The sequence below is a fragment of the Tigriopus californicus genome, chromosome 5, assembly GCF_007210705.1.
Source record: "Tigriopus californicus strain San Diego chromosome 5, Tcal_SD_v2.1, whole genome shotgun sequence".
Lineage (NCBI taxonomy): Eukaryota > Metazoa > Arthropoda > Copepoda > Harpacticoida > Harpacticidae > Tigriopus > Tigriopus californicus.
The window spans coordinates 15,587,540-15,614,632 of NC_081444.1; the positions used below are offsets into that span (position 1 = coordinate 15,587,540).

General features: G+C 43.3%; 6 protein-coding genes across 6 annotated transcripts; 3 read left to right on the forward strand and 3 right to left on the reverse strand.

Moving 5' to 3' along the window:
- Nucleotides 1-5,100: 5,100 nt before the first annotated feature.
- Nucleotides 5,101-8,223, reverse strand: LOC131880879 (transmembrane protein 64-like). The gene is made up of 3 exons (XM_059227597.1): nucleotides 6,644-8,223; nucleotides 6,323-6,566; nucleotides 5,101-5,600 (listed from the first exon to the last, which is right to left on the reverse strand). The coding sequence occupies exons 1-3, from the start codon at nucleotides 7,078-7,080 to the stop codon at nucleotides 5,328-5,330; spliced, it is 954 nt and encodes a 317-aa protein (XP_059083580.1). The 5' UTR covers nucleotides 7,081-8,223; the 3' UTR covers nucleotides 5,101-5,327.
- Nucleotides 8,224-8,230: 7 nt separating this feature from the next.
- On the forward strand, nucleotides 8,231-11,990 carry LOC131880872 (glutathione hydrolase 7-like). Its single transcript, XM_059227589.1, has 6 exons — nucleotides 8,231-8,635; nucleotides 8,707-8,968; nucleotides 9,107-9,355; nucleotides 9,434-9,797; nucleotides 10,526-10,786; nucleotides 11,432-11,990. Exons 1-6 carry the CDS (start codon nucleotides 8,380-8,382, stop codon nucleotides 11,900-11,902), a joined length of 1,863 nt encoding a protein of 620 aa, XP_059083572.1. The 5' UTR covers nucleotides 8,231-8,379; the 3' UTR covers nucleotides 11,903-11,990.
- An 899-nt stretch (nucleotides 11,991-12,889) lies between these two features.
- On the forward strand, nucleotides 12,890-16,404 carry LOC131880883 (uncharacterized). The gene is made up of 4 exons (XM_059227602.1): nucleotides 12,890-13,408; nucleotides 14,895-15,203; nucleotides 15,880-15,919; nucleotides 16,000-16,404. The coding sequence occupies exons 1-4, from the start codon at nucleotides 13,227-13,229 to the stop codon at nucleotides 16,021-16,023; spliced, it is 555 nt and encodes a 184-aa protein (XP_059083585.1). The 5' UTR covers nucleotides 12,890-13,226; the 3' UTR covers nucleotides 16,024-16,404.
- A 205-nt stretch (nucleotides 16,405-16,609) lies between these two features.
- Nucleotides 16,610-17,947, reverse strand: LOC131880881 (N6-adenosine-methyltransferase TMT1A-like). Its single transcript, XM_059227599.1, has 3 exons — nucleotides 17,561-17,947; nucleotides 17,334-17,489; nucleotides 16,610-17,252 (listed from the first exon to the last, which is right to left on the reverse strand). The coding sequence occupies exons 1-3, from the start codon at nucleotides 17,747-17,749 to the stop codon at nucleotides 16,872-16,874; spliced, it is 726 nt and encodes a 241-aa protein (XP_059083582.1). The 5' UTR covers nucleotides 17,750-17,947; the 3' UTR covers nucleotides 16,610-16,871.
- Nucleotides 17,948-23,035: 5,088 nt separating this feature from the next.
- On the forward strand, nucleotides 23,036-24,495 carry LOC131880875 (peptidyl-prolyl cis-trans isomerase sig-7-like). Its single transcript, XM_059227594.1, has one exon. The coding sequence runs from the start codon at nucleotides 23,121-23,123 to the stop codon at nucleotides 24,432-24,434; it is 1,314 nt and encodes a 437-aa protein (XP_059083577.1). The 5' UTR covers nucleotides 23,036-23,120; the 3' UTR covers nucleotides 24,435-24,495.
- An 840-nt stretch (nucleotides 24,496-25,335) lies between these two features.
- LOC131880882 (vesicle-trafficking protein SEC22b-like) lies at nucleotides 25,336-27,093 on the reverse strand. Its single transcript, XM_059227601.1, has 5 exons — nucleotides 26,879-27,093; nucleotides 26,657-26,766; nucleotides 25,920-26,080; nucleotides 25,705-25,851; nucleotides 25,336-25,635 (listed from the first exon to the last, which is right to left on the reverse strand). Exons 1-5 carry the CDS (start codon nucleotides 26,951-26,953, stop codon nucleotides 25,484-25,486), a joined length of 645 nt encoding a protein of 214 aa, XP_059083584.1. The 5' UTR covers nucleotides 26,954-27,093; the 3' UTR covers nucleotides 25,336-25,483.

Genomic DNA, 27,093 nt, shown 5'->3' on the forward strand with positions numbered 1-27,093 from the left:
TGTTTACATAATTTAATGATTGAGTAAGATCAACTACTGACCTCTGAACATCTTGGCCTTTTTATTTCATGTCAGACCAAAACCCGTTTTTGCTCAAGTTTAAAGTTTCTGAGAGAGCCCCTGAAGATGCAGGGCCACTTGATATTCACGGCACGGCTCGCTCATCTATGCTTGATATTTGACAGCGAATGGCCTCACCAAAACGATCTAGCAATTCATTACGCCATCAAATGGGCAGGTACACCATTATGAATACCTTGATGCCTATTGATCGAGGAACGATTTAGGTCGACAGATCTGACTCTATCAGTCTAGCCCGCCCTTATAAACCTTGGATCAATTGGTCATTTGTAACCTTGGATCTTTTCATTGGTAACACCAAATCCAAGTCCACGCCTATTTTCTAGAGTTTCAAACAAAAAAATGAAATTGGTGTCTACTTGAATTATCAAAGTGTTGAAGCTCAAACCAACAACCATGCTTTTTATTTTAGGGAGTAAATTCAAAATTACCACACGGCGACATTTTGAGCGTTTATATCCAGGTTTAAGTTTTGAAGATATTTTGAAGATACTTCAAGCTTGCTTTAGTATAGGAAAGAAATCACGAACAGTTACATTGAATGCCTTGAAAGATTTTCGCAAACTACTTGCTGAGCTACATGTAACTAGAGACCAATTTGGCAAAGTGCATTCAAGATGTGGCAGTTGACTTGTACGGAATAACAGAGCTTATTGATGCCATCTCTGGAGTCAAACGTCCGATAGATCGGTTTGAAAAGCCTAACCCATTTTCAGGTGGATATGCTCAATTTTGACATTTGGCTGTCGTAGCAGGCGCTGATCGTCTATCAATTTCGTCATTAATGAATGATGTGTTTAATTTATCAAAACGTTGACTCCTTGACTTTCCTCGAAATGAATCTCTCGTCTTCGCCAAGTCCTTTCCTTACTTCAGGTTCACAGCAACGCTATGATGATCTTAAGATAGGCAAGCTTCCCAATTTGATCAGTTACCCTCCATCCATCCTCTCATGCAAGCATGGCAGTAAAAGATGAACTTTTCCCAGCGTCATATAACAATCGAGTCCATCCACGCTTGAAAAGGCGATTGAATCACGCCGTGAAATCCCCGAGCTTCACAACGTCATGGCCTCCAACTTGCCAAGCATACTTTCAGACATGTTCCCACGGTAAAAAGAAAAGTAAAGATAAAAAGAAACCCGAACAGTATTGCCAATCTTACAAGGCGTGTTAGCATGACTTCTTTCCCTCTCCGTATGTTAGTCGTCCAAAGAGTTGAACAAGTCAAGGTTCAGACCCAACCAAGTTCAATCATGTTCAGAGTGATCACGCAAACTTTCTGAGATTACAAGGGGGAAAAAACTTCAGTTTTGTTGACCATTGGCGTTCTTGGTCGAGAAGCCCGAGAAGCCATATTTCACTTCGGCCTCGGAATTCAAGAAATGTAGCAAGCCCACAATCACAACTAGCAGGACTAGAGAACGAATCGGCGGCTTTATGCATTTGTTAAAAGTGGCTCTACTTTACACTCATGGTTTGATCTTATCAATGACCCAGCCTCATTAGGTGGCCATTGTGAGCGATGAATGTTGAACCACTTCGCCATGGCGACAAAGCTCTTTGGACGGTTCGCTCGTAAGCTCGAAGTTCGAAGTAGAGAAATCGCATTTTCGGCTCGGATTTTCGAAATCATCTTTCTTTCAGACGTTCGTTGCAGAGGGCACAATTTCATAAATGCTGCCTAGGACTCTCGAATGCTCACAGGTCTCTTTCACGTTTCATGCTCGTTTTTCTTCTTCATCTCGAGTCTTAATGTCATTTTTGACATGCCTTCATTTGACATCTCCCAACTCCGAGAAGCGTTTGTTTATTAGAGCTGTAAAGAGTTTTTGACATGACTCGAAAGACTCGTATTGAATTGACCTGTTTTGACGAGGTGGGGGGAACACTAGCCATTTCCCGTGGATGAAAACTTGTAAAAACCTAACAATTTTGCGGTAATATTTTCACGAAAAACATGAATTTCGACTACTCGAGTCATCACGAGTTGTAATTTTCAATGAAAAGGTAAACACAAATAACTTCGATTACTTAATTTTACAGATACTGAAGATTCGTTTTGAATCCCTATTTAGCGAGACCATAAAACTGGTACAATTGAGCTGAAATTAGCTCCCCTTGTAGGAATCTCACCAAGAAACCAAGGGTGATATGACATTTGATTTTAAGCCAACGTCCGGTACACGGGGTGTGAATCCACAACACCTGGGTTGGAGATCCTTGACTAGTTCCCGTTGCCAATTACATACACCGCTCGGTTAGTTTTAAGTTTCGATATGTACGAGCTTGTCATTAGTTATTTTTGACAAAATACTCTCTTCGAACTTGTGAACAATATCTCGCTCTCATTGATCGACCAAAAGCTTCGTAAGACTCGAGTCATTTCCCTCTCAAAACCCTAGCGTTCATATGCAGACTTGTCAAATGAGCAAGATTTCAGTCGACGCTTCGGGGTGAAATTGCAAAATGAAAGCTAGCAAGGAGCATCGATATTTGGCCTATGTTATTTTGAGCAAATGGTGATGTAGAGTAAGGATTTGATAAATATCACATTGTTCCTCTATTTAGTTTACGGCGTTTCCAGTAACTAAGCTTCAAAGGGTGTCTTCTGAATGGGTTCTCTTTCGATGTTGTCGAGCTTCAACGCCGTAGAGTTCGTTTAATGCCTCCTAAAGGCAAATATCGGCTAGTTGTTGACAAACGTGAATGAGGCGAAAAAGTGTATTTCAGATTGAAAAACTCGAGAAGTAGGAGTTATGACGGAGGTATTTTTCGTGGTTCAGTATCTTTAAGTTCCAGAAACAAACGGCATCCAAAGGTTATGCTTTTATCATAAACGTACAATATGACGCGAAAGTAGTAAGCCTGAGCCCAGAGACAGCAATGTACCGCCATTACCAATTCTTATCGATCTATTTATTCGGTCCCTCATAATTCTCCTAACTCCATTTCGAAATTTCTATATCACCTTCTCACCTTTTTTTGACAAAGCAGCTTTTGCTTTATGAACACAGAAAATGGGCGATTTATAAACGCCCCCAAATCTTTCTTATTAAACAGTACAGTATTAATACAATAAGTAAATCAGTTTTTATTTTTTGGAATCCGCAGCGTTAAGAAGAATGTGATTTTTTGCTTATATTCTTAGAATAATCTTGTTCCATGGTCACTTTTTGCAACTTTAAGCGAACGATGTTTTTAGGTCTGTTTTGTTTTAATTTTTTAGTTAGTAATCAAAAACAAGTGCCAAGTCTTCAGCGAATAAATTCCGGGAAGATGAAGCTAAAAAGATTGATGCACTGTTTCTTAAATAAAAAACGATTCTATAAACCGCCCTAATTCAGCAGAAATAACCCTTGTTGGTGTGGATGTTTGAACCAGGTGCTTAAATTCATTTTTGTCTGACTTGTAACTCATTTCTGTGATGGATTAGACCTGGACAGGATGATTTGCCACTCTTCTCGTTCTAGGGGCGTTTTGAGAATGTTTCTTTTATCATTTAATGGTTCAATGCCCATTTTGTGAAAGATGATCTTGTAGGTCTTGTAAGGAGAAGTGGGGTAGTGGTTAGTTACTGCAATGGATTCAGGGGTCGATTCTTCTCTCCAACTTTTCTCCAAAGAAAACTTTAAAACACTAATCACACTCACAGACGGAGAATCAAATTTGATACGGATACGACACTACCTGTGAGAAAAAATGGACGATTGCGATGGTCGCCTTTGTTGATCGGGTCAGGTTTGCCATGCTGACCTTAGCACCCACCAACAACAGAAATGAAAAAATAAGTCCAGTTCTCGTTGTCGTATCCCGAGTGAACGATGTGTCAGTACCTTTCCGGCTAAAAGTGATTCTGCCATGCAGGAATCCAATTTAAAGCCTTTCTTTGGACTTTTTCAGTGCGTTGGGAGTCGCCAATATTAATTGGGTTCCACAAAAGGCTCAAGTGCTCCAAATCCTTGAAATGATGATCCCTCAGATTGTTGGATCACGAGTTGTAAAAAATCTCCAAGCCATACCGGGAATACTGTTCGCTTTATCTGCACATTTTAAACAAAGTTCACAGAAAGTTGGACGGTTGTCTAAGAACATTCATAAGTCTTTCTTCTTATCTGTCAATGTCCAAGGTACACGATTCATTGTGTATTGCGGTGTTCCAGGACCGGCCATGCCTAGAATATGTGCACGCCACCCTTGACATTTGAGAACAGTACATTATAGCAAATCCTTTTGTTTAGGTCCAGTTCAGAACAATTATTTTTTCATAATTTTACGTCATCTGCAAATGTAGGTGTAGCTGATATTCTCTTTTGAGCTTTTGCAACTTTTCTTAAGGACCATTTTTTAACATTAAGTTTTTTCTCTTTTACTCCACATTCTCATAATCATGAGCGAGACACAAAATAAATCATCATCATCAGTACTATCGTGATATATCAATACTAAAGTATAATAAAGAATCAATATTTGTTGTTTATTGATACTGCCACTTCAAAATAAAATGTGTAAGGAAGAGTATATGCATAAAAAAAGATGAATAATGGAGAAGGAAAAAAAAAGAAAAATGCACTTAACGTCCAAGCTCTAGAAAAAAACATATGGGGACTATTAGGGTCTGGCAGGTGCATTTGATTGTTGGTACTTGGGTCAGTGATGCAAAATTTGGCGCTTTCAGCAGGTATGCTCTCCTTTCTTTCACAACCCAATGAAGAAAGTTCATTTTGTTAAAACTTGTTAGGGCTGCTTTACACTACAATGGAAAACCAGGATTGAATTAAGTGGGGCCAGTGCTTGGGCGAGTCCGGCAAAAGACTAGAGGCCAGCAAAGGGCTCCAGTCTTTCACTGTGCTCAAGTCGAACAAAAAGACTCATATTGCGAAAAACTCGCCCAACACTAGTCCAACTTCCATCCTCCAACCGGATTCAATCCTGGGTTTCCATCCTAGCATAAAGCCGCCCTTAGACTCGCCAAATTTGCGCCAATGGCTCTGGCAGGCAGGTTTGTTTGCTGGTACCAGATCTAGATTCGTCCGCCGTGTTTTGGATTGACTTAACATCACATTCAAGCGTGGAACAAAGCAGAGGTGACAATAAGCTCATTCTTTTCGTTTATTTGGCAATTCATTAGCAATAATGATCGTCATTTTGATTGCAACAGCTGTTCTGTCTTAGTTATTACTTCAATTCACTCTTTTTTTTTATTTAATCAATTGCGACGGAATATCAAGATTGGAGGAAACGAGCTCATGAGATTGTCCGAGAAACAATGACTTCTGACAAAGTGGTGGCTTCAATGGTTGGAAGCAAGGGATCGGTGTCTTTGGGAGAGAGGCTGGTGGAGGCATCGAGGTCGCCATGGTTGATAGAAGATCTGATCGAGATTTTGGATTCGGAAATGGCTTTCTTTAGTTCAGTTTCGGCTGCTCTCAGTACAAAATATGTGACGAGGATGGCTACTAAGATCTGCACTCCAAACATGGCCATTCCCACTTTGGCCATGGTGGCGTCGTAAAGAACCTAGAACATACGAAGAGCGAGAAGATTGGCTTAGGGCAATCGGAATGGGTTCCTTTGTGTCCCACAAGGGTCAAGCTGAGAGACATTTCAAAGGATATAATGTGCCGTGTCATCAAGTCTTTGTCTCCGTCAAAAGTTACTAGGACCGTAGGACCGCTGGGAAATGGATGGATAGGCCGAGGGTCATTTTCTCTTTCGTCATTTTCTATGGCAAGCAACCGGCATGATTTTTCTCCACCTGAGCAAGCCTATGTTTTCCCAAAAATGTGTGCATTTTGATTTTACACCTAAGCCAAACGTTGGGATCACAAGTTATGTATGCCCTGTCAAAGCATAACAGCTCCCAGACCTTCCCTGGCTCATTTGTACAATCATGTAGTGAGCTTTGAGAGGCTTTAATTTGTTAACCATTCCTCCTCAATGGGAGTAACGGCGTGTGGTCAGTCTTATTTGACAAGGAACACAATATGTTAAATCGAATCGGATATGTGGGTTGTCATCGCCCTTAAGTCCATATTCCAGTAGTTCGTACTTGTCCTCGCAGCTAGAGGCACTACTCACAGACACCTCAAGCCTCGACGGACTGAGGAGGGATCGGAGGGATGAACGCAATTTGAACGAAATTTCTTCGTTACTTGAATCGGAGGATCTACGCAACCTCTTATTTGGCAACCCGAATCGAGCATAGCAGTGATCGATCAGTTTATTCCGGAAGAACTGACCTGTTCCATAGATCGCAGGGTAGATCCGAGGTACACATTGAGCACTTGGAAGGGCATTAATCCAAGAAAAGTGGCATAGCAGTAGAGCCAAGCGGAAAGAGATTCATTAACGGAAAACAAAGAGTTCTGCAGCCCGAACGGGATTGGCGTCAAACGGCAAAGGACGATGATTTTGAACGCTTGCGTGGGGTTGTAGAGCATCTGGTCGATGGATCTAGTAATCCTGTTCGTTTCAATGATCCACCTGAAAAAGAAATGCATTTTTCTTCCTGAAGATGGCTAGTTTAGGATAGCCATCCATGCTCATCACGCAACTCTTACCCACGGACACAAGGACCCAGGAACTTCCGAACGATGAGGAACGCCACGAGGATTCCGATCGTAGCGGTGACTATTGTCACTAAAATCCCTTTGACAAAGCCATACAAATACCCTGTAGCCACGTTTATCACGATGTATCCCCAGGCAAAGGGCATGGATACCAAGATGTAAAGTAAGATCAAGGCTGTCATAATGGTCCAATCATCTTGGTGTTCCACTACCACCAGGATCCAACGCACGGAATCTCGGAGGAAGTAACCCAAGCTCAAACAAGTGGTCAAGAGAAAAAAGGACCAGAGGCATCTCGTCTTGCGCGAGTAGGTCCTCCCTGAGCCACTTAGTTCGTCTCCATTGGGACCATCAGAGTGGAATGGGACCGGTTCCAGATTGGCCTTAGAGGAGGTGTGCAGAATGGGTAAAATTCTAAACTCTCTCATTGTTCGCTGCACTATAATTCAAAGCACTTCACAACACTCGGGCAAAAAGAATACTGGACAGTACGGCACATCGAATACTAATAGTACAAAATCGCCTTTCATTGCAACTCCATCGCTTCCGGGCTCAGTCACATCCTTACCGCTTGATTGACCAAATCCTGGCGCCTTCGACGACTCCGGATCAACCCTCCAATCACTTCCGGCACAATCGGCTAGTCAAAGACAATCATCGTCTGTGAGGCCTTACACAACCAACGGTATTTGGGTCACTAAAACGCACCAACACACGAATGAATGGACAAGACGAGCCTCTTCCTTGTTCTTTACTACTAGCCTACCACTAGGAGGAGGAGTTAACTGGGTAGTAGTGGTAGTACTGCAGTAGTACTAGAGGTAACTGGGAGCATCCGTTGCACCTTCCATGAAGAGGTCTAGTGTCCTTCTAGATGTTCCTAAAGAAGAGCTTGAATTTGACAGGTAAGCAGTGGAGGGCGTTGTGCCGAGGGCTTTTGAGCAAACCCTTCGAAGGGAGGAAGGGCTCTTCGCCAACAAAGTATCGAGTTGGAACGTTACGGTCGCATAAAACGGACACTTGTTGCAGCCATGTCCTCTGATTAACACCTGATCGATCATAATTCGTGTTTTACTAGCGCAATGGACATGAAACAATGTCCATGGGGTTCAATTCCTATCATGATGAGCCTATTGGAGGGAGATAAGGCGATGACTCGGAATTAACCTCTTTCCAATCTGCGATTTGCAAATCTCTTCTTATCCCCTTTACTTATCTTATTGGCATATCGAGGGGTTGACTGGGGGTTGGCTGCTAAGACTAGATAGGTTGACGATAACTATTTGATACAGACTCGTATGGGTCCGTATGTAAGGCATTAAACTGTGTGATTGTGCGTGTGAAGGAGAGGGAGAGAGAGTGTGTGTGTAAATTTTAAGGCATATGTTCGAGTATGTGTGTACCGTGTGTACCGAGAATGACTCTCATATACTCTGTATACGCCGCCAACTTGGATCCTCGCGCACGTTCGTGTTTCGTTCGATCGCTTGGGTCGTCGGGTGATGTTTGGATGGTGACGAGGCATGCAATCAGAAGGAAGGCAAGGGCGCAACTGAAGAAAATCATGCCAATGCAATAATGTCGACAGGTGAGCTGGCTCGCTTGGTGGTTGTGCCCGTTGTGTGCCCCACCACGACCAAATTGACAGAGTCCTTCGATACAGCTGAGCTTGGGATGGCCAAACGCTTCAGCTGAGCTTGGAAACATATGTCACAAGTGTCTGGATCATGTCGTATGGAACCACTAATCACAATGGAAATCGGCCAGGACCGGAAAATGGAGGCACCGAGTCGGTTCCAAAGCAGACGTTCTCCATTTCGGAACCGTACCAAACCCACGGCGATACCACGTATCTTCGAGGTCACGGCAAGAAATCCGGATTCTGTTGTCGGGGCGAGGCTGACGGCCTCAGGGTGATTGTACTGTCCATGTTTGTCTTTGCCATTGGAGTGACGGTGGCCTTAATGGTCCAGATCGCGGCAGGTGATCCAAAAGCCATGAAATTTTGAATCTGGGATTTGAACGAGGGATGGGCATCTTGGATTTTTCTCTAGGGATATCACATGAGCCTCAAGATACCGATCATGCCGTTTCGGATCATCCGGTTTGCACCAGAATTGGCGAACAAGTCCTGGAGATGGGCGGCAATGCTGTGGATTCGGTGGTGGCTGGATCGATTTGTTTGGCGGTGGCTGCTCCTCATTTGACTGGATTGGGCGGGGGCGGGGTTATGATGATCCACCGACACCGTGACAGTAACAACACCAAAGTCATTGATTTCCGTGAAATGACTCCCATTAATGCTCGCAACGACAGGTGAGAAAACACGGGTTCTTTGATTATATGTGGTATACGCAGCAATGAGGATTCCTTTTTTTGATCTGACAATTGAATTCCCTAGGGAGCAAGCTTCTTTTTATAGTCAGGTGACGTCGATCTCAATGTTTGTTCCAGATATTTATCCAATCCGCTTTTGGCCACCACGGGATTGACTTCAATCGGGATCCCTGGATTTCTCAAAGGACTTGAATATGCCCACCAAAATTACGGGGCCGGGGTGCGGAACTCGCGCTGTTGTACATGGAGTGATCTGGTGTATCTAACCATCAGGGAAATGCCCAATCTAACCGTCTCACAGCACTTTGACAATGCCACCCAATCTCGGCTGGGTGCCGCCCAACTAGACAACTATCCAAGTCTAAAGTGAGTCAAAAGTCAACAAGACAAAAAGTTTCTCATCTGTGTCACTTGTTGGAAGTCGTATTTGATGCTTTGTTACAGGAGTTTCTTGAAGGGGAAATCCATCACTGAAGGCTCCCGAATGTCAGATCTGCCAGGATTTAGCAATCTCATGAATACCCTCAAGGCCGTGGCGTCAGAAGGTGCTGCGGCTCTCTACACGGGTTCCTTGGCTAACCGCACTGTTCAAGCCTTGCACGGGTATCTGACCCTCGAAGATTTGGGCAACTACACGGTGGTTGAACGGGAGGCCATTGCCACTCAAATTGGCGACTTTCAGATCTTGGCCACGCCCTCGCCCACCTCCGGACCCCAAACGCTGGCATTTGTCAATGCTATGGAGGAGTACAATCGCCGCTATGGGTCACATGGGATTGATATGAACTTTCTGAACAATATTACCATGGTAAGATAATTCCCACAGCAAATTTGAAGAGGTTTTGACGAGCAGGATTTGTTGAAGGATAAATGTAAAACCACCTACGTACATGATATGGCCTCGATGGATGAAGAGCTACCTCAATTTTTTGCTTATAGTTTTAATTTCTCTGAACATTTCGTAAAAAAAAAGACGAACATTTCTTATCATAATTATTGTAGGTAGGCAACGTGACGACAAAGCCCACCGGTTTTTACTTAATTCTTTGGCAATAGAGGGTGTGTTCTCAAGGGTTTTCAAGGCACACTGATTGCTGCGCAGCCGGAAGGAAACGTCACTTAAAAAAGCAAGATGTTTGAAAACCGATGAATATATCTCCCTGGATAACAACAACGCATTTACTTTGCTGGCATCATTTACATCTAAAATTCAACTGTTGATCTCCTAAATGTGGCGAAAGGTTTGGTCGTATACCGGGTAACCAAGTAAAATCTTGGTGAAAGGACAAGGCCAAATCGGGTGTGTTATCGATGTTCTCAGAAATGAGCAATCAAGATATTTTGCATGCACTATGTATGGTTATCTAGTCTTCATTCCATGGGTGGAAAAAATAGCTCATGCCGTGTAAGTGATCCTCATGTCTGGGTTCGAATTTCCATCATTATCTCGCACCCACCGTTTACTATTACCAAGTTTGTACCTCATTTGGTTGCCTTATTTCCCTTGATCACTCAGGATCCATCCGTTTGTTCCAGGTTTTGCAACGAACAGAGATGTTCCAATTGGGTCTGGGGGATCCTAGTGGATATGAGGACCATTTGGTGGAGAATCGATCCGATTGGTTGACCGACAAGGCCAATGTACACAAGTTCTTGAATAGCGTTGAAGGCTCGAATGTGGGCTTCGAATCTTTATACCCGATTTCCGAGGCCGTTGGTGCCAACATGGTTGCCATGGACAGGATGGACAACTACGTATCCGTGGTGACCTCCTTGAATACGTGGTTTGGTTCAAAAGTGAGATGATCACTTCACCTTAAGTACCCGTCAATAGAGGTTGTAGATATTCTTGAAGGGAATAGTCTAACAATCCGTTGTAGGGCTCTTGAAAACGGTGATAGTAACGATAACAATGGAGGTAGAACTCGGATATGCCAGCCAGACCTTTGGGTATTGGATCGACACAATATTTTGGATATGATGAACCAATTCACAGCTTTTCCAAGCCTCGTGGTCACATAATAGCAGCCCAGTTGCTGACATGACAATTCCCACTAAAACCTCAAAAGAAAAGAGAAAGAACCCATTTACTGAACATTCTGGATGTTGGGATCTCTCGTAAATTAAGAAAGAATTGCATTCCTACTCGGGGGAATTTTCAAGCTTTTGGTGACCGAAAATGGCTTTTGGTAACCACAAGCCCAAGTCGTGGTCCAAAATGTCGTCTTACGTTAAAATTATTTTGGATATTTGAAAGTCAATTTAAAGAAAAAATGTCCTTATTGAACAATATCAAAAGGACGGCAGGTAAATAAAATTGCTCTTGGAGTATGTTTTCGTTCTATGAATGGTCACAGATCTAGGTTGAGAAAAAGATTCTGCTCCACAGCAAGCGAACTTTGGGTTTAAGTAATTATACATTAACGTCGCCAATTCCCTCAGATAATGACCGCCGATGGAATCATTTTCAACAACGCCCTCGCCAACTTTGCCATTCACGAAGAAAACACCCCCGAGTTGAAGACGGCCAACCAGATGTCGGTCTTTAAGCGGCCTTTGACGAGTAACGTCTTGGCCTTGGTCGTGAATTCCAAGCGCATTTGTGGATCTCGCTTCGTTCTAGGCGGTTCCACTCCCGATGCAGTGGGTGGGGTTGTGGCCGATGTGACCGTATTCGGGTCTGACTTGTCCACCGCCCTCAATGAGGGGCGTATTTTGGTCTCAGGCAATCAGATTCTGATGGAGAACGCTTTCGAAGGTTTCGATGACAAAATCGTGGAAACGTTCCATCGCGGGGACAACGTGTCCTTTGTGGAATTGCCGTTTACGACCGTGAATGGGATTGAAAAGTATTTAGACAATGTTTTGCCAAGTCACGATATCCGAGGCTATCCTGAGCCCTTACCGGTGTGATGAGATAGCCTACTCAGTTTTTCTTTGACTCTCAAACCTGTCAGATGTTATGCAGAGATCTAAAATATATCACTTATTTACCATTAAACGTTATTGTGGCTCCATTTCAATTTGGTGACCCGCAGTACAGCTCTGAGACTGGCGAGACTTTCACCACGGTATCTTTGATTTATTAGGAGATCCGTATAGATTGATTGGGCTCTTCCTCTTCAATATCGAACCCAAGTGAAAGAATGAAGTCGACATAAGTTTTAGACTGATAGTGCGCTATGAACTCATAGCGTTCAATTAATAGCACGGAACTTGCGGTTCATCCGATGCCATTATTCACATTTGAAGGTATTTAGCATTTTCGAACCATCGGAATTATACTTGGTGATGCTACTTAAGTTTGATTATAAATCAACATTTGCCAATCTATTTTTGTTGTAAAAGTCTTTCAAGCCTTTTCAGGGCAAGATTTCAAATTCTTTTACGACAGACCAATTGGGTGCTGCAGTTGTTTAGAAGGACACAAATTCCAGCTTATCGTGGTGAATATTGGCGTGATCCCAAAACCAAAAATCATACAAGTTGCAAAATTTGGGTCAGTTTACCGAATTATCTTAATCCGAGCAATGACCTTTACTGTTCTCGACCTGTTATTGGATGGATTTGAAAGATAACATTTGCTCCCAACGCCTCGAAACCATTCTCGAGGCAAGACTTTACGCTGTAAGTGAACTTTATGGAGAACAGTTATCATGTACAAATACAATTATGGGTTTCCTCGAATTTTTATCGACCCAAGTATCGGCTTGAAATTCTCCTCCATCCCGGTCCAAAATGGCAAAATTCTCTCTGGAACGTTGGCAATCGGAGAGAAGATGGAGGGGTCAACTCCAGCCAGTTCCCAAGCTCATTTAGGTCACAATTACTGGCTACAACAACAGCAAACAGGCCAGTCGAACGAACGCAAAAGGATTAGAGTTCCTTTGAAACTCAAAACTTCATCTTACATTGATAAGCCTTCCTTCGTAGTCCATATCTCCCTTCCTTTTTGTCCCTCTTGCGCTCAAATTGGTTCCATAGCTACGAGTATGGCTACAATGTAGAGTAGCTAGTCTTTGGAAGTGCGTCACCTCAGTTCTTCCGAAGTTCCTCCAACATTGCTGGAACGGGTCGGCGCTGCTCACATCGCCAAGCGGATCTTGAGATCAATGCATGGCTCACATCGTTGGTATAAAAGGCCCTTGGTACTCCCGAGATGACACGCACTTGATCTTGGAAAGACTGGTCCTTCACAGCTATTCACTTGAAACCCATCCAACCCCTTCAAATCGTCATGATTCGGAACCTGTGGATCCTCTTCGGACTTGCCCTGGTTGCAGTCTTTTGTTTCCTAAGTGAGACCGCCCAAGCCCGCCCCTCGGCCGGGGAGGCATTTGACCAAGAGGACGAGATGTCAGACGCCCTCAAATATCTGGAGGAGCTGGACAAGCACTACGCCAAATTGGCCCGTCCCAGGTAAGGAAGGGGCCCACCCATCCGCCCGTCTGTTTCTGTCTGAGAGTGATTTCCATTTGTCGCTCATTTCCCAATGGCTAGATCTGCTTTGTAAATACCAAAAGGCGCACCCAAACGAGGTCAAGTCAAGAAGTCTAGTTTTCCTCATGTACAAAGGAGTGTTCCATCTATCTAATTATCTATCGTATCTATCTTTTATCTGGCACCTAGATATTAGTGTCCTCGTATCCACCCCAAGGGTCTTGCTTGATCTTAGTAAGAGATCTTTGGACCATAACTCTTGCCCGCTATCCAGCCGTAATGGAACATGGGCTTTCCAATGAAGATGTCCTTGGAAATGACATTTTTGTTTACGCCTTTTTCGTGTTCCATTTCTGAAAAAGAACCATCCCCACACACGAGCACTTGGCCGAACCTACATAGAAAGCGAGCTAATCCTAGTCTTATACAATCCTCATCCAGACAAAGACGTGTGGGTCAGAATATGGCCTCAGCTTTGGAGAAACTGTCCCAGATCAAAAATTATTACAATGAAGCCGGCCGACCAAGGTAGTACCGACTCATCGAACTCTTTCACTCCTCTTCTTCTGTTTACACTTGTTCTCTTTCATCTCGATTTCTCTCGCCTATCTTGTCTCTTTTTATCCCGGTCTCTCTTTGCTTGAATAACAATTTCCTTTCCCGTCTAAATTGATCTGAGTATAAATGTCGGACACGGCTTACTACTTAAATATTCCGGTAGGACCATAAATCTGTAGATTTTGATCCAAACAGAATGCCAAGTGGATAGTTCAATTTTATGCTCGAATGATACTCGAGCAAACGCCCACTAGACTCTCCAGAACTCTCCAGATCCAATAAATCAAAGTCCTCCTATTCTTTTGAGCTACACCCACCATAACAATGGGCGGGGAACGGGGAATGCCATTTAAAGGCTGGCTTTCCCACATTCCCCACCCCTTGATGTGTCAGACACGAATATGTACACGCGACAAAAGCCACATCCAAACAAGTACATTACAAACCAAACCACTTCAGTATGAATGGTGGACCCATAAAGTGTGGCAAATCGTCCTCAAAGTTATAACTCATAGGCCCCAAAGCGCATGATCCTCCTTTGAGGTTACGTTGGTCTTTTATTAGGGACGTCGAGGCTCGTGAACCGAATGACCGAAACACCGATTTCTTGTCCAGTTCACTTGTCCAGTTCAAGGTGGAACTTTCAATTTTGCCCTCAAAATAATTTCGCTCATAAAACTGTTAGTCGGCTTCTCAGAAGCCATTTCAGGTCTTTGAGATCGATCATTAATAAGACTCCTCATTTCTGTCAAATTGACGTCCCTAACTTGAATAACGTGACATAAAAAAAAGTATCATCGCTACTACACTAAATGCAATCTTTGGTTCCAACTTGTTCAATCTAACAATGTCCAAACACATACCCACTCATTCCTAGTACCTAAACCTGAGATTCTTGCTTGTCCAGCTATGATATAGACTTGACAGCTCCCGCATCCTACGAGTTCAAGTCGTCCTCGGGCATGCAGTCATCCCCGGACGGTTCGGCCTCGGGCCGTTTGGGTGCCGCGGTCAAGAGCTTCCGCAACCGACACCCTTCTCTATCCAAGGAGGTGGCCGATTCTGCCATGGTTCTGCTCAGTCCTCTCTTCCGCCCTTCTCGCCGCTCTGCCGGAGGTGACCCGCGAGGATCGGGCGAGGTTCAGCGACGTGGATTGGATAAGGTCAAGGCTCTGCAAATGATTGACTCCGACTTGGCCCATATGTCCAGACCCAGGTGATGACACGATCGAGATTGATGGAAGCTCGACCTCTGTAGCACATGTTTCTGACTTTTGGACGGGTCCGCAAACTTGAAAGTGCACCTGTTCGTAAAACTATCTGGGGACAAGCAGACTTCGAGGTCCAGATAATGATAAAAAAAAAGAAAAGTTTTTTTTCCAACTAATCTCCCTAAAACGGCGAGTCAAACAGGTCAAGACATGGGAAAGGAAAAACTTTCTCGGAAGTTCATCATGGGTCCGTCCTCCATTCTTGGGAATGATCGCCATAAAAGGTTTGTCGTGTCCTCCATCTTGTCAATGTATTCTCTCGTTCTCCATGTTCTTGTCAGTTATCAATGAATCTCGAGAATGAATGAGGTGAGTCTTAATATAAGGGATGCATGTTCCATGTCTTCTTTGGATTCCGAAATCCATCTTTCACTTCCGAGTCTTCTAATGAAGGAACTTAGCCAAAGGTTTACCAAAGACAAGAATCCATCAAAGAAATCGAAAACTAAGCAAAGCGACCATGAAAAAATCATCCATGAGCCTTGCTTAAGGCTAATAAACAGGAGCTCCCATAGCATCCGTAATGTACAACTTTACTCGATAGTTCTTTTCTCTGGTATCCTTGGTTAAGGACAGGACCCGTTCGTTACTCATGCATATTCGTTTTCATGACTCTTTCAGATTCGGTAAACGATCCGGCATGTCTGAGCCTTTGATGTCGGTAAGAGAAAACTTCAGATACTGACTTTCATCAAATCATGAATGTTTGTAGCTAAACATCCTGCATCCTTACTTTGCCAGATGTATGACCGATATGACAAATAAATGCTGATGGTAATTAGCGGTCAACAACCAATCGAACAACAACGACAACAACAATAAAAACCGATGCTTATTTGCCCCTCTGCCCTGACAATGATCTTGATTAACAACAGCATGTTATTCACCAAATGAAGCCCCCAACATACTGTGTATTTTTGAGTGCGATATACACCAAAAACCACCCATCACCAGTTTCTGCAACCATCATGAACCACCAACCAAGAAGGTCGTCTCTGTTCATCAACCTCCATAATTGGCTCCTCCGTTTCCAATTCTCTCCTATCATTTCGGCTCCAGGTCCATTTGGTCCTGTTTATCATGCGTTGTTATTTATGAATGAACCACGTAATATATTCATATTGTTAATAGCTTGATCTAGAAGAAGATTGGTATCATTTACCATGACGAATTGAGTTGAGTTGAGCACCTAACTTGTTTGGGGGGGGAGGAAGGTAATTCTGTGAATACTAATGATACTACCTATTACGATGTTACTCGAAATATAAGCTATCCAAATTGAAACCCTCATGAACCACCGATCACCCTGTAGAATTAGCGGCTCTGGACGGAAAGCAATGATCCTTCCCATTTGATTCTTGTTCATATATTGATTTCAATGCATGCTTCTGTATAATTTTTGCATGATTGTCATGACATTATAAAAAACCGGTGTGGCCTCATCACCCTTATCATATCAGTGAATTATATTGTCATCATTTCGTGGTTAGTGGTAGCAAATTTGTTCCAAAAATCTTGAGGCACTTCAAGTGGTTTGGCAGTAGTAGAATTGGGTTGCTCCAATTCAAGTTTTCGTCATCATCCATCGATCCAATTGGGTATTCTTCCTTCCATTATCTCGTGGCCACTCCATACACATGAGATCGAACGAACCCAAGCAAAAGGGAAGAGGTGTTTAATTTGAAATCGGTGACTTCGGTCTTGGCAAATCCGGGTTGTTGTTTTACGAGCTTGCCCGTATCCCGATGGAGTTGACAGCCCTCGAAGAGGAAAGGCCAGATGCGGGCCTTGGATAAGACGATTTGGACATATCGGAGGATGGTTCCGGGCTGACTGATGACGTGCTCGATGAAGAAGAAGTGTCCACCCGGCCGCAATACCCGTTGAACTTCATTCATGACCCGTTGAGGATCTTGAACAGTGCATAACACCAATGAGACCACGACCGCATCCATGGAAGCGTTGGGGAACTGGGAGAGATCTTCTGCTTTGGCCTGGAACACCGTCAATCATCATTTATGATGTTGAGGACTTGGACCAAGTACAACATTGACCTTGTTGGTTTCCGTTCTTACCTCGATGAGCTCACTGATGTGATGGTCGCCGCCGTTCTTCTTGACGTTTTCCTGGAAATATTGGGCAAAGGCCATGTTGGGCTCGGTCACCACCCAATGGACGGGCTCTTTGACAAACCCAAAATTGGTCCCACTTCCCCCGCCCAACTCCAAAATCTAGATCCAAATACGGTATGGTAGTGAAAGGTTTTTAACGACGGGCCTGAAATCAATATTTGACTACTCACGGTGTAAGTTCGACCTTTGGCCTTGGCTTGCTCGTTCAACTTTTGGAAGAGGGTCTCCTTTTCTGACGCAATCATTTTATTGTATTTAGCGCACATTTTACTGTTGATTTTAGCAAACAGTTGAGCGCGAAAGATCCGATACAACGACAGAAGGAGCACCACACCCACAAGAATGTACAACCAAGCCATTTTTTGAAACTATCCGCTTCTAGGAAATGGTAACTTTGTAACAAAAAATAACTATATGATGCTGTTGTTGGATGGAAGCACCTAAAGGTGGTACTAATAAGAGGGATTTCGCTAATCAACGTTAGGACGATGATAAAATTTGGAACTGAATATCACTCAAACAAAAGTATTTATTCAGTCCTGCCAGAGACCTGGGCTCGGAGTGTGCCATAACGCCCCGTAAACAATGCCAGAGTGAGCGAGATAAAGTACATTTGGAAAAAAAGTCAGAAAATCAATAAATAACAAACATTCATTTCAACTTTGTGTCACATTTGAAAGTCGTCAAAATAAGCCGCTTCACTTTCAGTGCCTGGTTGGACTTCAAAAGCAGCATTATACCATTGAAAGGCACACTTTTACCTCCTCTTCCAGGTTTCTCGGCTCAAGGAACAAAAAGATAATGACATCAGTATTCAAAGTGTCACAATGTACAGTGTTCAAAAATCCTGGCAAATCTACCAAACTAGACTATGTATGCAATATCTAAATTACGGCAAATTTGTTATTATTTGATATATGCTTAGATAGCTTTGAGTTAATTTTTCGCTCCACTGAGTAAATTTGTAGACCAAAAGACTCAAACCAAAATTGTTCAAGTACAAAAGTCAAACTCACAGCAGTCCTTTTCTTTTTTTTAACGTTTTGTTGAAATAGAGTCCTTTGCCAAGGTCGAATATTGGGGGAAAAGTGTCATTTTTTTGGCAAACTGAGCAAAATTGTTTTTATATGGTTAATAATGATGAGGTTAGGGCCCATTTTCTGAAAAAGTTTGTTTTTAGATTTCATAAGGGCCCTTATTTCCAATGTCAAATGGGCCAAAGGAAACGGGATGAGGTGCGGCAGATTGCTAAATAAAATGCTCTTGCCTTGCCTTGAACGCAATTTCTTTTCCGGACATTATGTGACCTGGGTCACCAATTATAAATAGAATTTTGATAGAATCAGCCAAAAACAATAAAACGCATTATAATTCAATAAAGAGGAATCGGTCCAATCAGCCCTTCATTTGGTTGAGGCTGAATCACAAAGCGCCCTCTGAAGGGCAGAACTTAAACCATATTTTGTGCAGCATATGAAGGCTATTATACAGAGTCTAGACTCAAGCCCTTTCCAAAAGACTCAATTGCACCAGGATTCTAGTCTGCACCCACCCCAGCATTAGTATGGTTGCGAGTCTGGCAAGAGTCAGAATTGTACAATAAAGAATGGCCTTTAAAGGTTAGGTGATTCCATTGCTTACTTACCACAGGGAAATAAAATAGTGTCAAAGGGCCATTCGACACTCTTAGGCAGCTTGGACAATCTTGGGCCATTACATGTTTTTTTTTTTCCTTTTTTAGCCCAACCATGGCCTTAATCATGAATGTCATAGTTTTGAATAGAAGAATAAATTCTCTGGCACACATTTCATTTAAAAATTATCAATTACTCATCCATGAGCTAAATATCTGCTTTTTAAGTATAGGTTGTTAAACCTAATGGCCAACTCCTCTTTGGAGTTTGGTTTTGCAGCGGCAAAACCAAACTCACTCTGATAATCTGTTTGGTTGATTTAACACATTTATCATACTTGACGCTCATATTTTTTTCAGGCAAGTAATAAATACTTCTTTGGATGAAAAGTGTGCCAAAGAGTTTAATTTTTGATTCGAAACGCTTATTTATGGTTAAGGCCACGGTAGTGCTAAAAAAAGAAAAAAATACGGGTAATGGCTCAAGCTAATCCAAACCGCCAAAAGTGCCCGACCGGCCCTGTGACACTTTGTCATCTCCCTGCGGTAAGAAAAAAAAGGAATCACGTAACCTTTCAAGATCGTATCTCATTCCTGTGAGTTTTTGACTGGAGTCCGTCAAAAGACTCCAGTCTTTTACTAGAGTCAGGCCAAACAAAAAGGCTTGTCTTGCGGGAATTTTAAAAAAATGAAGAGTCCGGACTTGAGTCCTTTCTTAAAGATCAAGTCCGGTCAATTTCTCCAAAAGTAAGTGAAAGACTCAAGTACATTTGGACTCGAGTCAGAAACTCGCCCCAGGACTAAAATATAAGTCGTTTCTAGACTTTAGTAAGACTGACATTTTGCAACACTTAATCTTTTTTTATCTGATGAACTAAACGCAACTAAACCAACACAATAGTACCTTATACTAGAACTGGAAAACAACAAAAAACTGATATGTTGGAAGGCGGACTTTTGACATGCAAGTCTGCCCATTGGCAGCACTGAGGTACAATGTCAAGCAACAACAACAAGTGTATTTTGCTCCTGGCTTTTCGATGGGACGTATGTTACTGCGCTGGCAAAGGTGAGATGAACGTTAAACCGTTAACCGTTAATGGAGAATATTTCCCCAAAATTGCCGAGCTTTGTTTATTACGAAAAATCGACTTGTTACTTTTAATAAGTGTCAATAGTTTAATCAATATTCGTCAAATTTTTGATCCGCTTTAATGCTTCCTGTGTTTTTACTGAATGTTCGACAAATCCAAAAGTGCAATTATTTTCCGCGACATTCTATAGGCTGACTTCAGACCCAACGAGAGATTCTCAAATCTGGCCACCCTAATGCCAGATTGCCAAGTGTGCTGAAACGTGTCTACTTCATAGAATCTACAAGATACGTGCCCAAACAAGGCATTAGTCATGTGAAGTAAAGAAAATGAAAGGAAAAAAACCTTGATCTTAGGAATTTGTTGGGGGGAAAAACTTTTGATTTTTCGATAATTGCCTGACGTTGTGTCACAGAACTAAAAGAATGTCATTTCCTATTCCGTTCTTTTTCTTGACCTAATTTCAGACCATTGCTTGCTTTGTAAGCCGGCAAATTGAAAAAAAAATAAAGATTTGAATCCACGCAGTGAGCAGGTTGGCTTTGCATGCTACCTAAATAGTTTTCCGCCATAGAATGTCGTCAGCTGATTGTAAGCTCTTCCCTGTTATTTTTTTGTTATTGCTTTTTTTGGGAGGAGGGTCGTTAGAATTACACCATTTTAAAATGGAATGGGATTACGCTTCCTTTTTCGAAAAAAGGAACGAATTATTGTAATATCATTACCACTGCCCTGCACTTGCACAAGAAGATAGTTAACCTTAAGATTTATTGAATGTCAGAAAGCTAACGTCTTTCAATCCGATATGAAGATACACGTATCTTTGTATTGATATTCCCCTTTTATATTGACCAATAGACAAATCATAATCTTTTGCTTTGATTGTCCCAAGGGTTACATTCCGTGCAGCAGTTAGTAAAAGCCACGGAAACCCAATCCAAACCACCAGAAAAGATAGCTCACGAGCTCCCTCCAAAATTGGCCTGCTCTTGGTCATAACAACTTAGAGTCACTTTTCAAATTGAAGTTAAAAAAGAAACGTAGATCTCTTGAATTAAAGGCAGGTCCATTTGATACTAATTACTTGTTAAGTGTTTTTCTTCAAGGTTATAATGTCAAAAGCTTACGGACAGTATTTGACCAAGAGCAGGCCAAAGAGTCAAATTTTATGTAGTGTTTGCTACATAACTTTGGCCATATCTCCTGAGTTTCCTAAGCATGGTAGTGGGCTCAAATTTTCATACAAAGCACTAGCATCACCAGCGTCTATTCTATATGCATGATGTTTTGATCCAGTGTCAATAGTTCCTTCATTAGCAAGGGTCTGTGCAAACTTTTGTCCATTTCAGGAGACTATGATGACCTGACATCTGGTTCGGTATTACTAATTACTCAAATAAAAAGACATGTACATGCAAATTTTTCACATAGGTGATGACCAAAAATAGGAAATGTTTTGCGTCAATAGCTCTTAAATGTTCCTTATATTTTGTCTCTTTATACTTGAGCTCTAAAACGGGATATTCTGAACTTCAAAATATTCAAAGGTGGCATCAAAGATTTTTGCGTAAGCAAAAGCATAGATGCAAGGTTTGATTGCATCAATTCAACAGATCAGGGTTTCAAAAATATGGAATGATGTCTCTAAGTTTATCAGGGAGACTCAAAAATATTTTCTCACCGAAAATCCCCAATCTCTTGCATCTGCCTAAGTAGTAGTGGTGTGCTCAAATTGACCTTGTTTGTTTGTTTGCTTAATAATGCCTCAATTTTAGGATATTTGCTTATTTGCAAATATTTGATCCATATTCAAATAACTTCAGTGTTGCTAAAGACCCGGAATTTCAAGAGTGAACTGCTTTTGCAAATTTTCTATTACTTTGTAGGTACGTACTAGGTCATAACTGAGTAATTACTTGCATTTGAAAGTTGAGTTTTGAGTCTCCATGAACTTATGAAAAGGCAAATTCTAACAAAGGAGTTGATTTCTTCAACCTTTGACTCATTTAAAAGAGCACTGGACATTACCTTTCGGCAAGCCTTATTTTTAGGGCAACCATAACTTAAAACAGTGACATTCTTTGCTCTGTGTTGCTCTAATGGATTGGTCAGTTTACTGAAATTATTCAGGGATATTTTGCACACTTTGCTTCAAAGAGCAAATGAACAGTGTCAGGAATCGAATATTGCTATGTAGTGAATTTGTTCATGACATGATTTGATCAAGTTAATTGTGGTTGACTTTGGTTCAACTTTGACCCCACATTTAGAAGAGGAAACGGGAAAGAAATCCCCATGAAATCAAGACCAATGCAATGTCAAAGAATTGAGCCAAACTAAGAGTGTTTGTGATGTTTTGGCATCCGGTTTTGATCTTATCCTGTGATTCTTTTATCTTGTGGCTTGGGTTGTGAGGAAACTTTTTTCTACCCTGTTCAATGATTTCAGACACCCTTGAATTACACTACGTTTTACAAAATGTTATTTGCAGTCGAGAGAACATATCACCCTTCGAAACTTAATCCTGTTGGAGTGCATAAGAAGATAAATTAAGAACCAAATTAATCTCAATCACCTTTTAGACCATGATTTAATGTAACAAACATGCCAATTTAGAAATGGTTAAACATTTTCACCTTTAAACCTTGGCAATTGATTGGTTTGTTTTTGTCAATGGCGACAAAGAAAAAAGGTTCTGTAACCTGAAATTAAACCAAAGACAACCTTCAAAAAGTCCACATCATAATTCATCGAGCCAAAACAAACAAGTCAATCGAGAAGTCCCGAAAAATCTTGATATTAGTATATTCCGTGGGGAAAAAGGTATTTTATCGGAACGGCCATACTTAAGGTTATTGGCCCCATTTTTTGTTTCCAACAATTCTGGCCACCCTGTCCGTAGGTAAGCACAATAACCCCAAACAATAATAATAAAAACAACACACCCACGTGGACACACCTTCTCACCCGTCTTAGCCGTCGGCCACCAAACCGATCTGGATCATGTCGGTGGTGTTGGAGACGACGTTGGGCGCCATTACCGTGGATCTGTACTTGGAGGCCCGCCCCAAGGTGTGTCTCAACTTCTTAAAGCTGTGTCGGAGTAAGTTTTACAACTATTGCCTCTTCCACAACATCCAAGCGGGTTTCCTGGCCCAAACGGGCGATCCGCAAGGCACGGGCCGAGGCGGACAATCCGTCTTCATGGACCTGTACGGACCGCAGGCCCGCTTCTTCCAGGGCGAGTTTCTGCCCAAGATCCGCCATGCCACCAAGGGCCTGCTGTCCATGGTGGGCGTGGGCGAGGGCATGCTCGGATCCCAGTTCTTCCTCACGCTCGACGACCAAGACGGCCTCCACGACAACCTGGACCCGGATCACTGCGTGTTCGGACAAGTGGTCGAGGGGTTTGAGGTGCTGGACCGACTCAACGCCGTCATCACTGACCCCGATCATCGGCCCTATCAAGACGTGCGACTCACGCACACCGTGGTCTTGGCCGACCCCTTCGAGGATCCACCCGGGTTGGTCGTCCCGGCCGTCAGCCCCGAACCCGGTCCCGAGGTGTGGGGTTCGGATCGCTTGGCGGCCGATGAGGATTTAAGCGACGAGGAGGAGTTGAGCCCACGGGCAAGGGCGGAAAAGACGGCCCAACGCGAGGCCCAGGCCCAGGCCACCATCTTGGAGATGATTGGCGATTTGCCCGAGGCCGACTGCGCTCCACCCGAGAATGTCCTATTTGTGTGCAAGCTCAATCCCGTGACCACGGATGAGGATTTAGAGACCTTGTTCTCGCGATTCGGACGCGTGGTCAGTTGTGAAGTGATTCGGGATCGCAAAACACAGGACTCACTCCAGTACGCCTTTGTCGAGTTTGAGAACCCGCAGGCGTGTGAGCAGGCCTATTTTAAGATGGACAATGTCTTGATTGACGATCGACGGATTCATGTGGACTTTTCCCAGAGTGTGTCCAAATATCAGTGGAAAGGCAAGGGGCGCCTCACCATTCGCGGCCAAGAGCGACCGCCCCCACCCGCTGCCCGGCGTGAACCCAGACCTCGCCGTTCCCCCTCGCCCCGATCTCGATCCCGGAAGTCATCGGCTCGGCCCCGATCCCGGTCCCGAGACCAACGGCGACCGCGATCGAGCTCCCGATCGCGTGACAAGAAGAAGCGATCGCGCTCACGATCGCGTGACAAGAAGAAACGAGCCCGTTCTAGATCGCGCGAACGCGAGCGCTCGAATCGTCACCGGCGACCCAAATCGCGATCACGATCCCGAGATCGCCGCCGATCCCAAGACAAGCGACGACGTTAAAGCCCAGCCCATTGGACCCTTATTTCTGCACAGCCAATACATTCATTACCCCCACCCGCCATTGGTTGTAGTGTCCTGTTACTGGCCCTTAGTATTGCTCGGACCGTCTCGACACCAAAGAAATAGGCATTGGATGATAAGAGTGAATCCTAATAGAACCTAACCCATCACTTCGATGAAGGGGAACGGGGCAGACCAAATATTTAAATACTAAACTAGGATCTTGACGGGTCATCACTTCCGTTTCCCAAATAACTGCTCATGTCCCCAATTGATCTGTGCTTGAACTTGTTCCTATTACACGTAAGGTAATCCCGATGAAGGGTGGAATCAGTTTTCAATTGAGTTTGAGGCGATTCAACAGCTCTTTGTAGACTAAACTTGGTAAGGGATCTCACGATGGATCAAACTGAGCTGGATCATATTTAGGAAGTCCGACGGGGCAAAGATTACCAAAACGAACTCAAAAATGTCTGAATTATGGCTTCAGTATTACGAAATAAACAAAGCGGTATGGCGCCCTGGCTTAATGTTTGAAGTAGTTTCCACGTTGAAGAAGGAAGATCTCCGGTTCGATTCTTCTCGTTAACCTATCTCAAGGAAACATTTAGAGGCTAAGCACCCCCAAAGGTGGAAAACCAATCTGATATCGAACATGACAATGCCTCTCGGAAATAATGGATCATGCGATGGCTTTCTTCGTTAACCAAATAATGCACAATCATCTGAACCCGAGCAAGCATCCCAAACCCAAACTTCTCGGTTAATTTTCGCTGGGCCATCAGTGTTGTTAGGAAGTTTGTTACTTTTCCGGATCCATCTTGCGGTTCTTAAACTGTCAAGGATCGATAAACCAACCCTTCACCTAAGGCTGAACCTTCCGAATCAAACTAGATGAAAATTATTTGAAATATCTAGATGTATGAATAACGGTATTAAAGAACAAGGTAATTTGATGAATTCAGCGGCCCAGTAAGAGCGCGTTCGGTGTTGGTTGTGGGATGGTTAAATGGTTGTAAAAGTTTCTCTTCACCAGGTCGGCCTTCATTTTAGAGCAGAAACTTGTACCAGATGAAAAACACAAAGAAGAGGACGGACACCCCCGCACCCACAGCAGCCCACGATACGGCGTTTAACGATGCCGCATCCTTCTTATACTTGGCTGACATCATGGACAGATTCTGGGCTCGGGAATCGAGCTCTGCAAATGGAGAAATTCAATGAGCGACATGACCAACCGTTACGGGGGCATGACTGGCGAAGTGCTTACCTGAAAGAATGGCTCCTCGTTGAAGAACGTCATCAATGTTTTGCACCATGATGCGCTGGACATCCTGGAGCTCCGTGTTCAAGGCATTCAGATGCCGCCCACCTCGACTATCCGAATAAGTCTTCTTGGCCTTTTGAATGTACGTATCTTCAAGGATAAAAAAGGGACATGAATCCTTTCCTAACTAAGACATACATCAGATTATATGCGGATACCGAATTCGATGAAGGAGTAGGGTCGTGTGGCGGTGTTGATCTTGTGTCCATACTGGCTGTAGAACTCTTGGGAGAGGTCCTCCAGGAACGAGTAGGCCATTTTCTTGTTAAATGCACGATCACAGAGGGTCAGGAAGCACACGTCCTGCTCGATAATGTAACTGCAAGTTCAAGGTCAAAGCGAGCTTCAATTGACAGGAATTCATAAGAGACCAATCCCTACATAGATGAATCAACGGCCATCAGGATCAGTCCCACATGTAGTAGTTCGTGAGGGTTCCTCCGAAAACGAGGCAATCCATTCAAGAGCCATTCATTGCTCGATCAAGCGAGAGTGTGGGCAACTAGGCCCACCCATGTCTTTGCTGACAGCTCGACACATCAGCCAAAAAGTCCAGAAAAGTAGAAAGAAACTATGCTATAAATGGCATCATTTTAATTACTGTCAAAGACGAATTATTCCAACCAAAAGCAAAGTACAAACTCACACATACAAATTTTGGGCATTAGACTATTCTATTGCCATTATAGTCACTGCCATATCTTTGTTATATTATCAATGTAGGGTTATCATTGTGCATAGTTGTATCCTATGGCCTGGTGTGTATTCAAGTAGGGTAGGGCTGCAAGTATTTCGATGGTCTCATCTCGAATGATTTAAAGTGTGCTAATGTCACTCTTACGATAAATAATACATGCATGCTGATGAATTCGTGGTCAAGGAAATGAAAGCTTACTGGAACAGATAAGGTCCGGATTCGATGGAACATTTGATGGGCGACGTGGCTGTGAGCGTCTTGAAGAGTCGCTTGGCCTGATTTTGATAGTCCACCACATTCTTGCCCAACTGAAGAACAAAGAGCGTCAGACAGGATCAGGAATCATCCATTCTCATGCTCGCTCGGCGCAAACATGGTCCTGAATCAGGATGGATCCTCCCTCGTCTATTGTATCCGTACCTGATCATCCTCTTGGATGGAGGCGGCCAAGGGCAGGCCATCCACCACCCTGGCCACCATGGTCATCAACACCATGGCGAAGTAGCAAAGGTCGGGCGGGTATGGGTAAGCCGAAGCGTCAAAGAGGCGGTTTTCAATGGACCGTTCCAATCTCGCAGAGGCACTTGACTGCCTGAATTACGCTCGAAACCTCTCGTTCTCTGTGCTTGTTGAGG

Bases quoted from the DNA above. Each gene is read 5' to 3' on its own strand.
- LOC131880881 (XM_059227599.1), bottom strand. From the start codon at position 17,749: ATGGCTTGGTTGTACATTCTTGTGGGTGTGGTGCTCCTTCTGTCGTTG. The intron at 17,490-17,560 runs GTGAGTAGTCAA...ATTTGGATCTAG, and splicing joins CCAAAGGTCGAACTTACACC to ATTTTGGAGTTGGGCGGGGG. The intron at 17,253-17,333 runs GTAAGAACGGAA...ACGGTGTTCCAG, and splicing joins ACATCAGTGAGCTCATCGAG to GCCAAAGCAGAAGATCTCTC.
- LOC131880883 (XM_059227602.1), top strand. From the start codon at position 13,227: ATGATTCGGAACCTGTGGATCCTCTTCGGACTTGCCCTGGTTGCAGTC. The intron at 15,204-15,879 runs GTGATGACACGA...TGACTCTTTCAG, and splicing joins GCCCATATGTCCAGACCCAG to ATTCGGTAAACGATCCGGCA. The intron at 15,920-15,999 runs GTAAGAGAAAAC...TTACTTTGCCAG, and splicing joins TGTCTGAGCCTTTGATGTCG to ATGTATGACCGATATGACAA.
- LOC131880875 (XM_059227594.1), top strand. From the start codon at position 23,121: ATGTCGGTGGTGTTGGAGACGACGTTGGGCGCCATTACCGTGGATCTG.
- LOC131880882 (XM_059227601.1), bottom strand. From the start codon at position 26,953: ATGGTGTTGATGACCATGGTGGCCAGGGTGGTGGATGGCCTGCCCTTG. The intron at 26,767-26,878 runs GTACGGATACAA...TTTGTTCTTCAG, and splicing joins CCATCCAAGAGGATGATCAG to TTGGGCAAGAATGTGGTGGA. The intron at 26,081-26,656 runs GTAAGCTTTCAT...TTGAACTTGCAG, and splicing joins TCCGGACCTTATCTGTTCCA to TTACATTATCGAGCAGGACG.
- LOC131880872 (XM_059227589.1), top strand. From the start codon at position 8,380: ATGTCGTATGGAACCACTAATCACAATGGAAATCGGCCAGGACCGGAA. The intron at 8,969-9,106 runs GTGAGAAAACAC...TGTTTGTTCCAG, and splicing joins ATTAATGCTCGCAACGACAG to ATATTTATCCAATCCGCTTT. The intron at 9,356-9,433 runs GTGAGTCAAAAG...GCTTTGTTACAG, and splicing joins GACAACTATCCAAGTCTAAA to GAGTTTCTTGAAGGGGAAAT.
- LOC131880879 (XM_059227597.1), bottom strand. From the start codon at position 7,080: ATGAGAGAGTTTAGAATTTTACCCATTCTGCACACCTCCTCTAAGGCC. The intron at 6,567-6,643 runs GTAAGAGTTGCG...TTTCTTTTTCAG, and splicing joins CTGGGTCCTTGTGTCCGTGG to GTGGATCATTGAAACGAACA. The intron at 5,601-6,322 runs GTCAGTTCTTCC...CGTATGTTCTAG, and splicing joins CCCTGCGATCTATGGAACAG to GTTCTTTACGACGCCACCAT.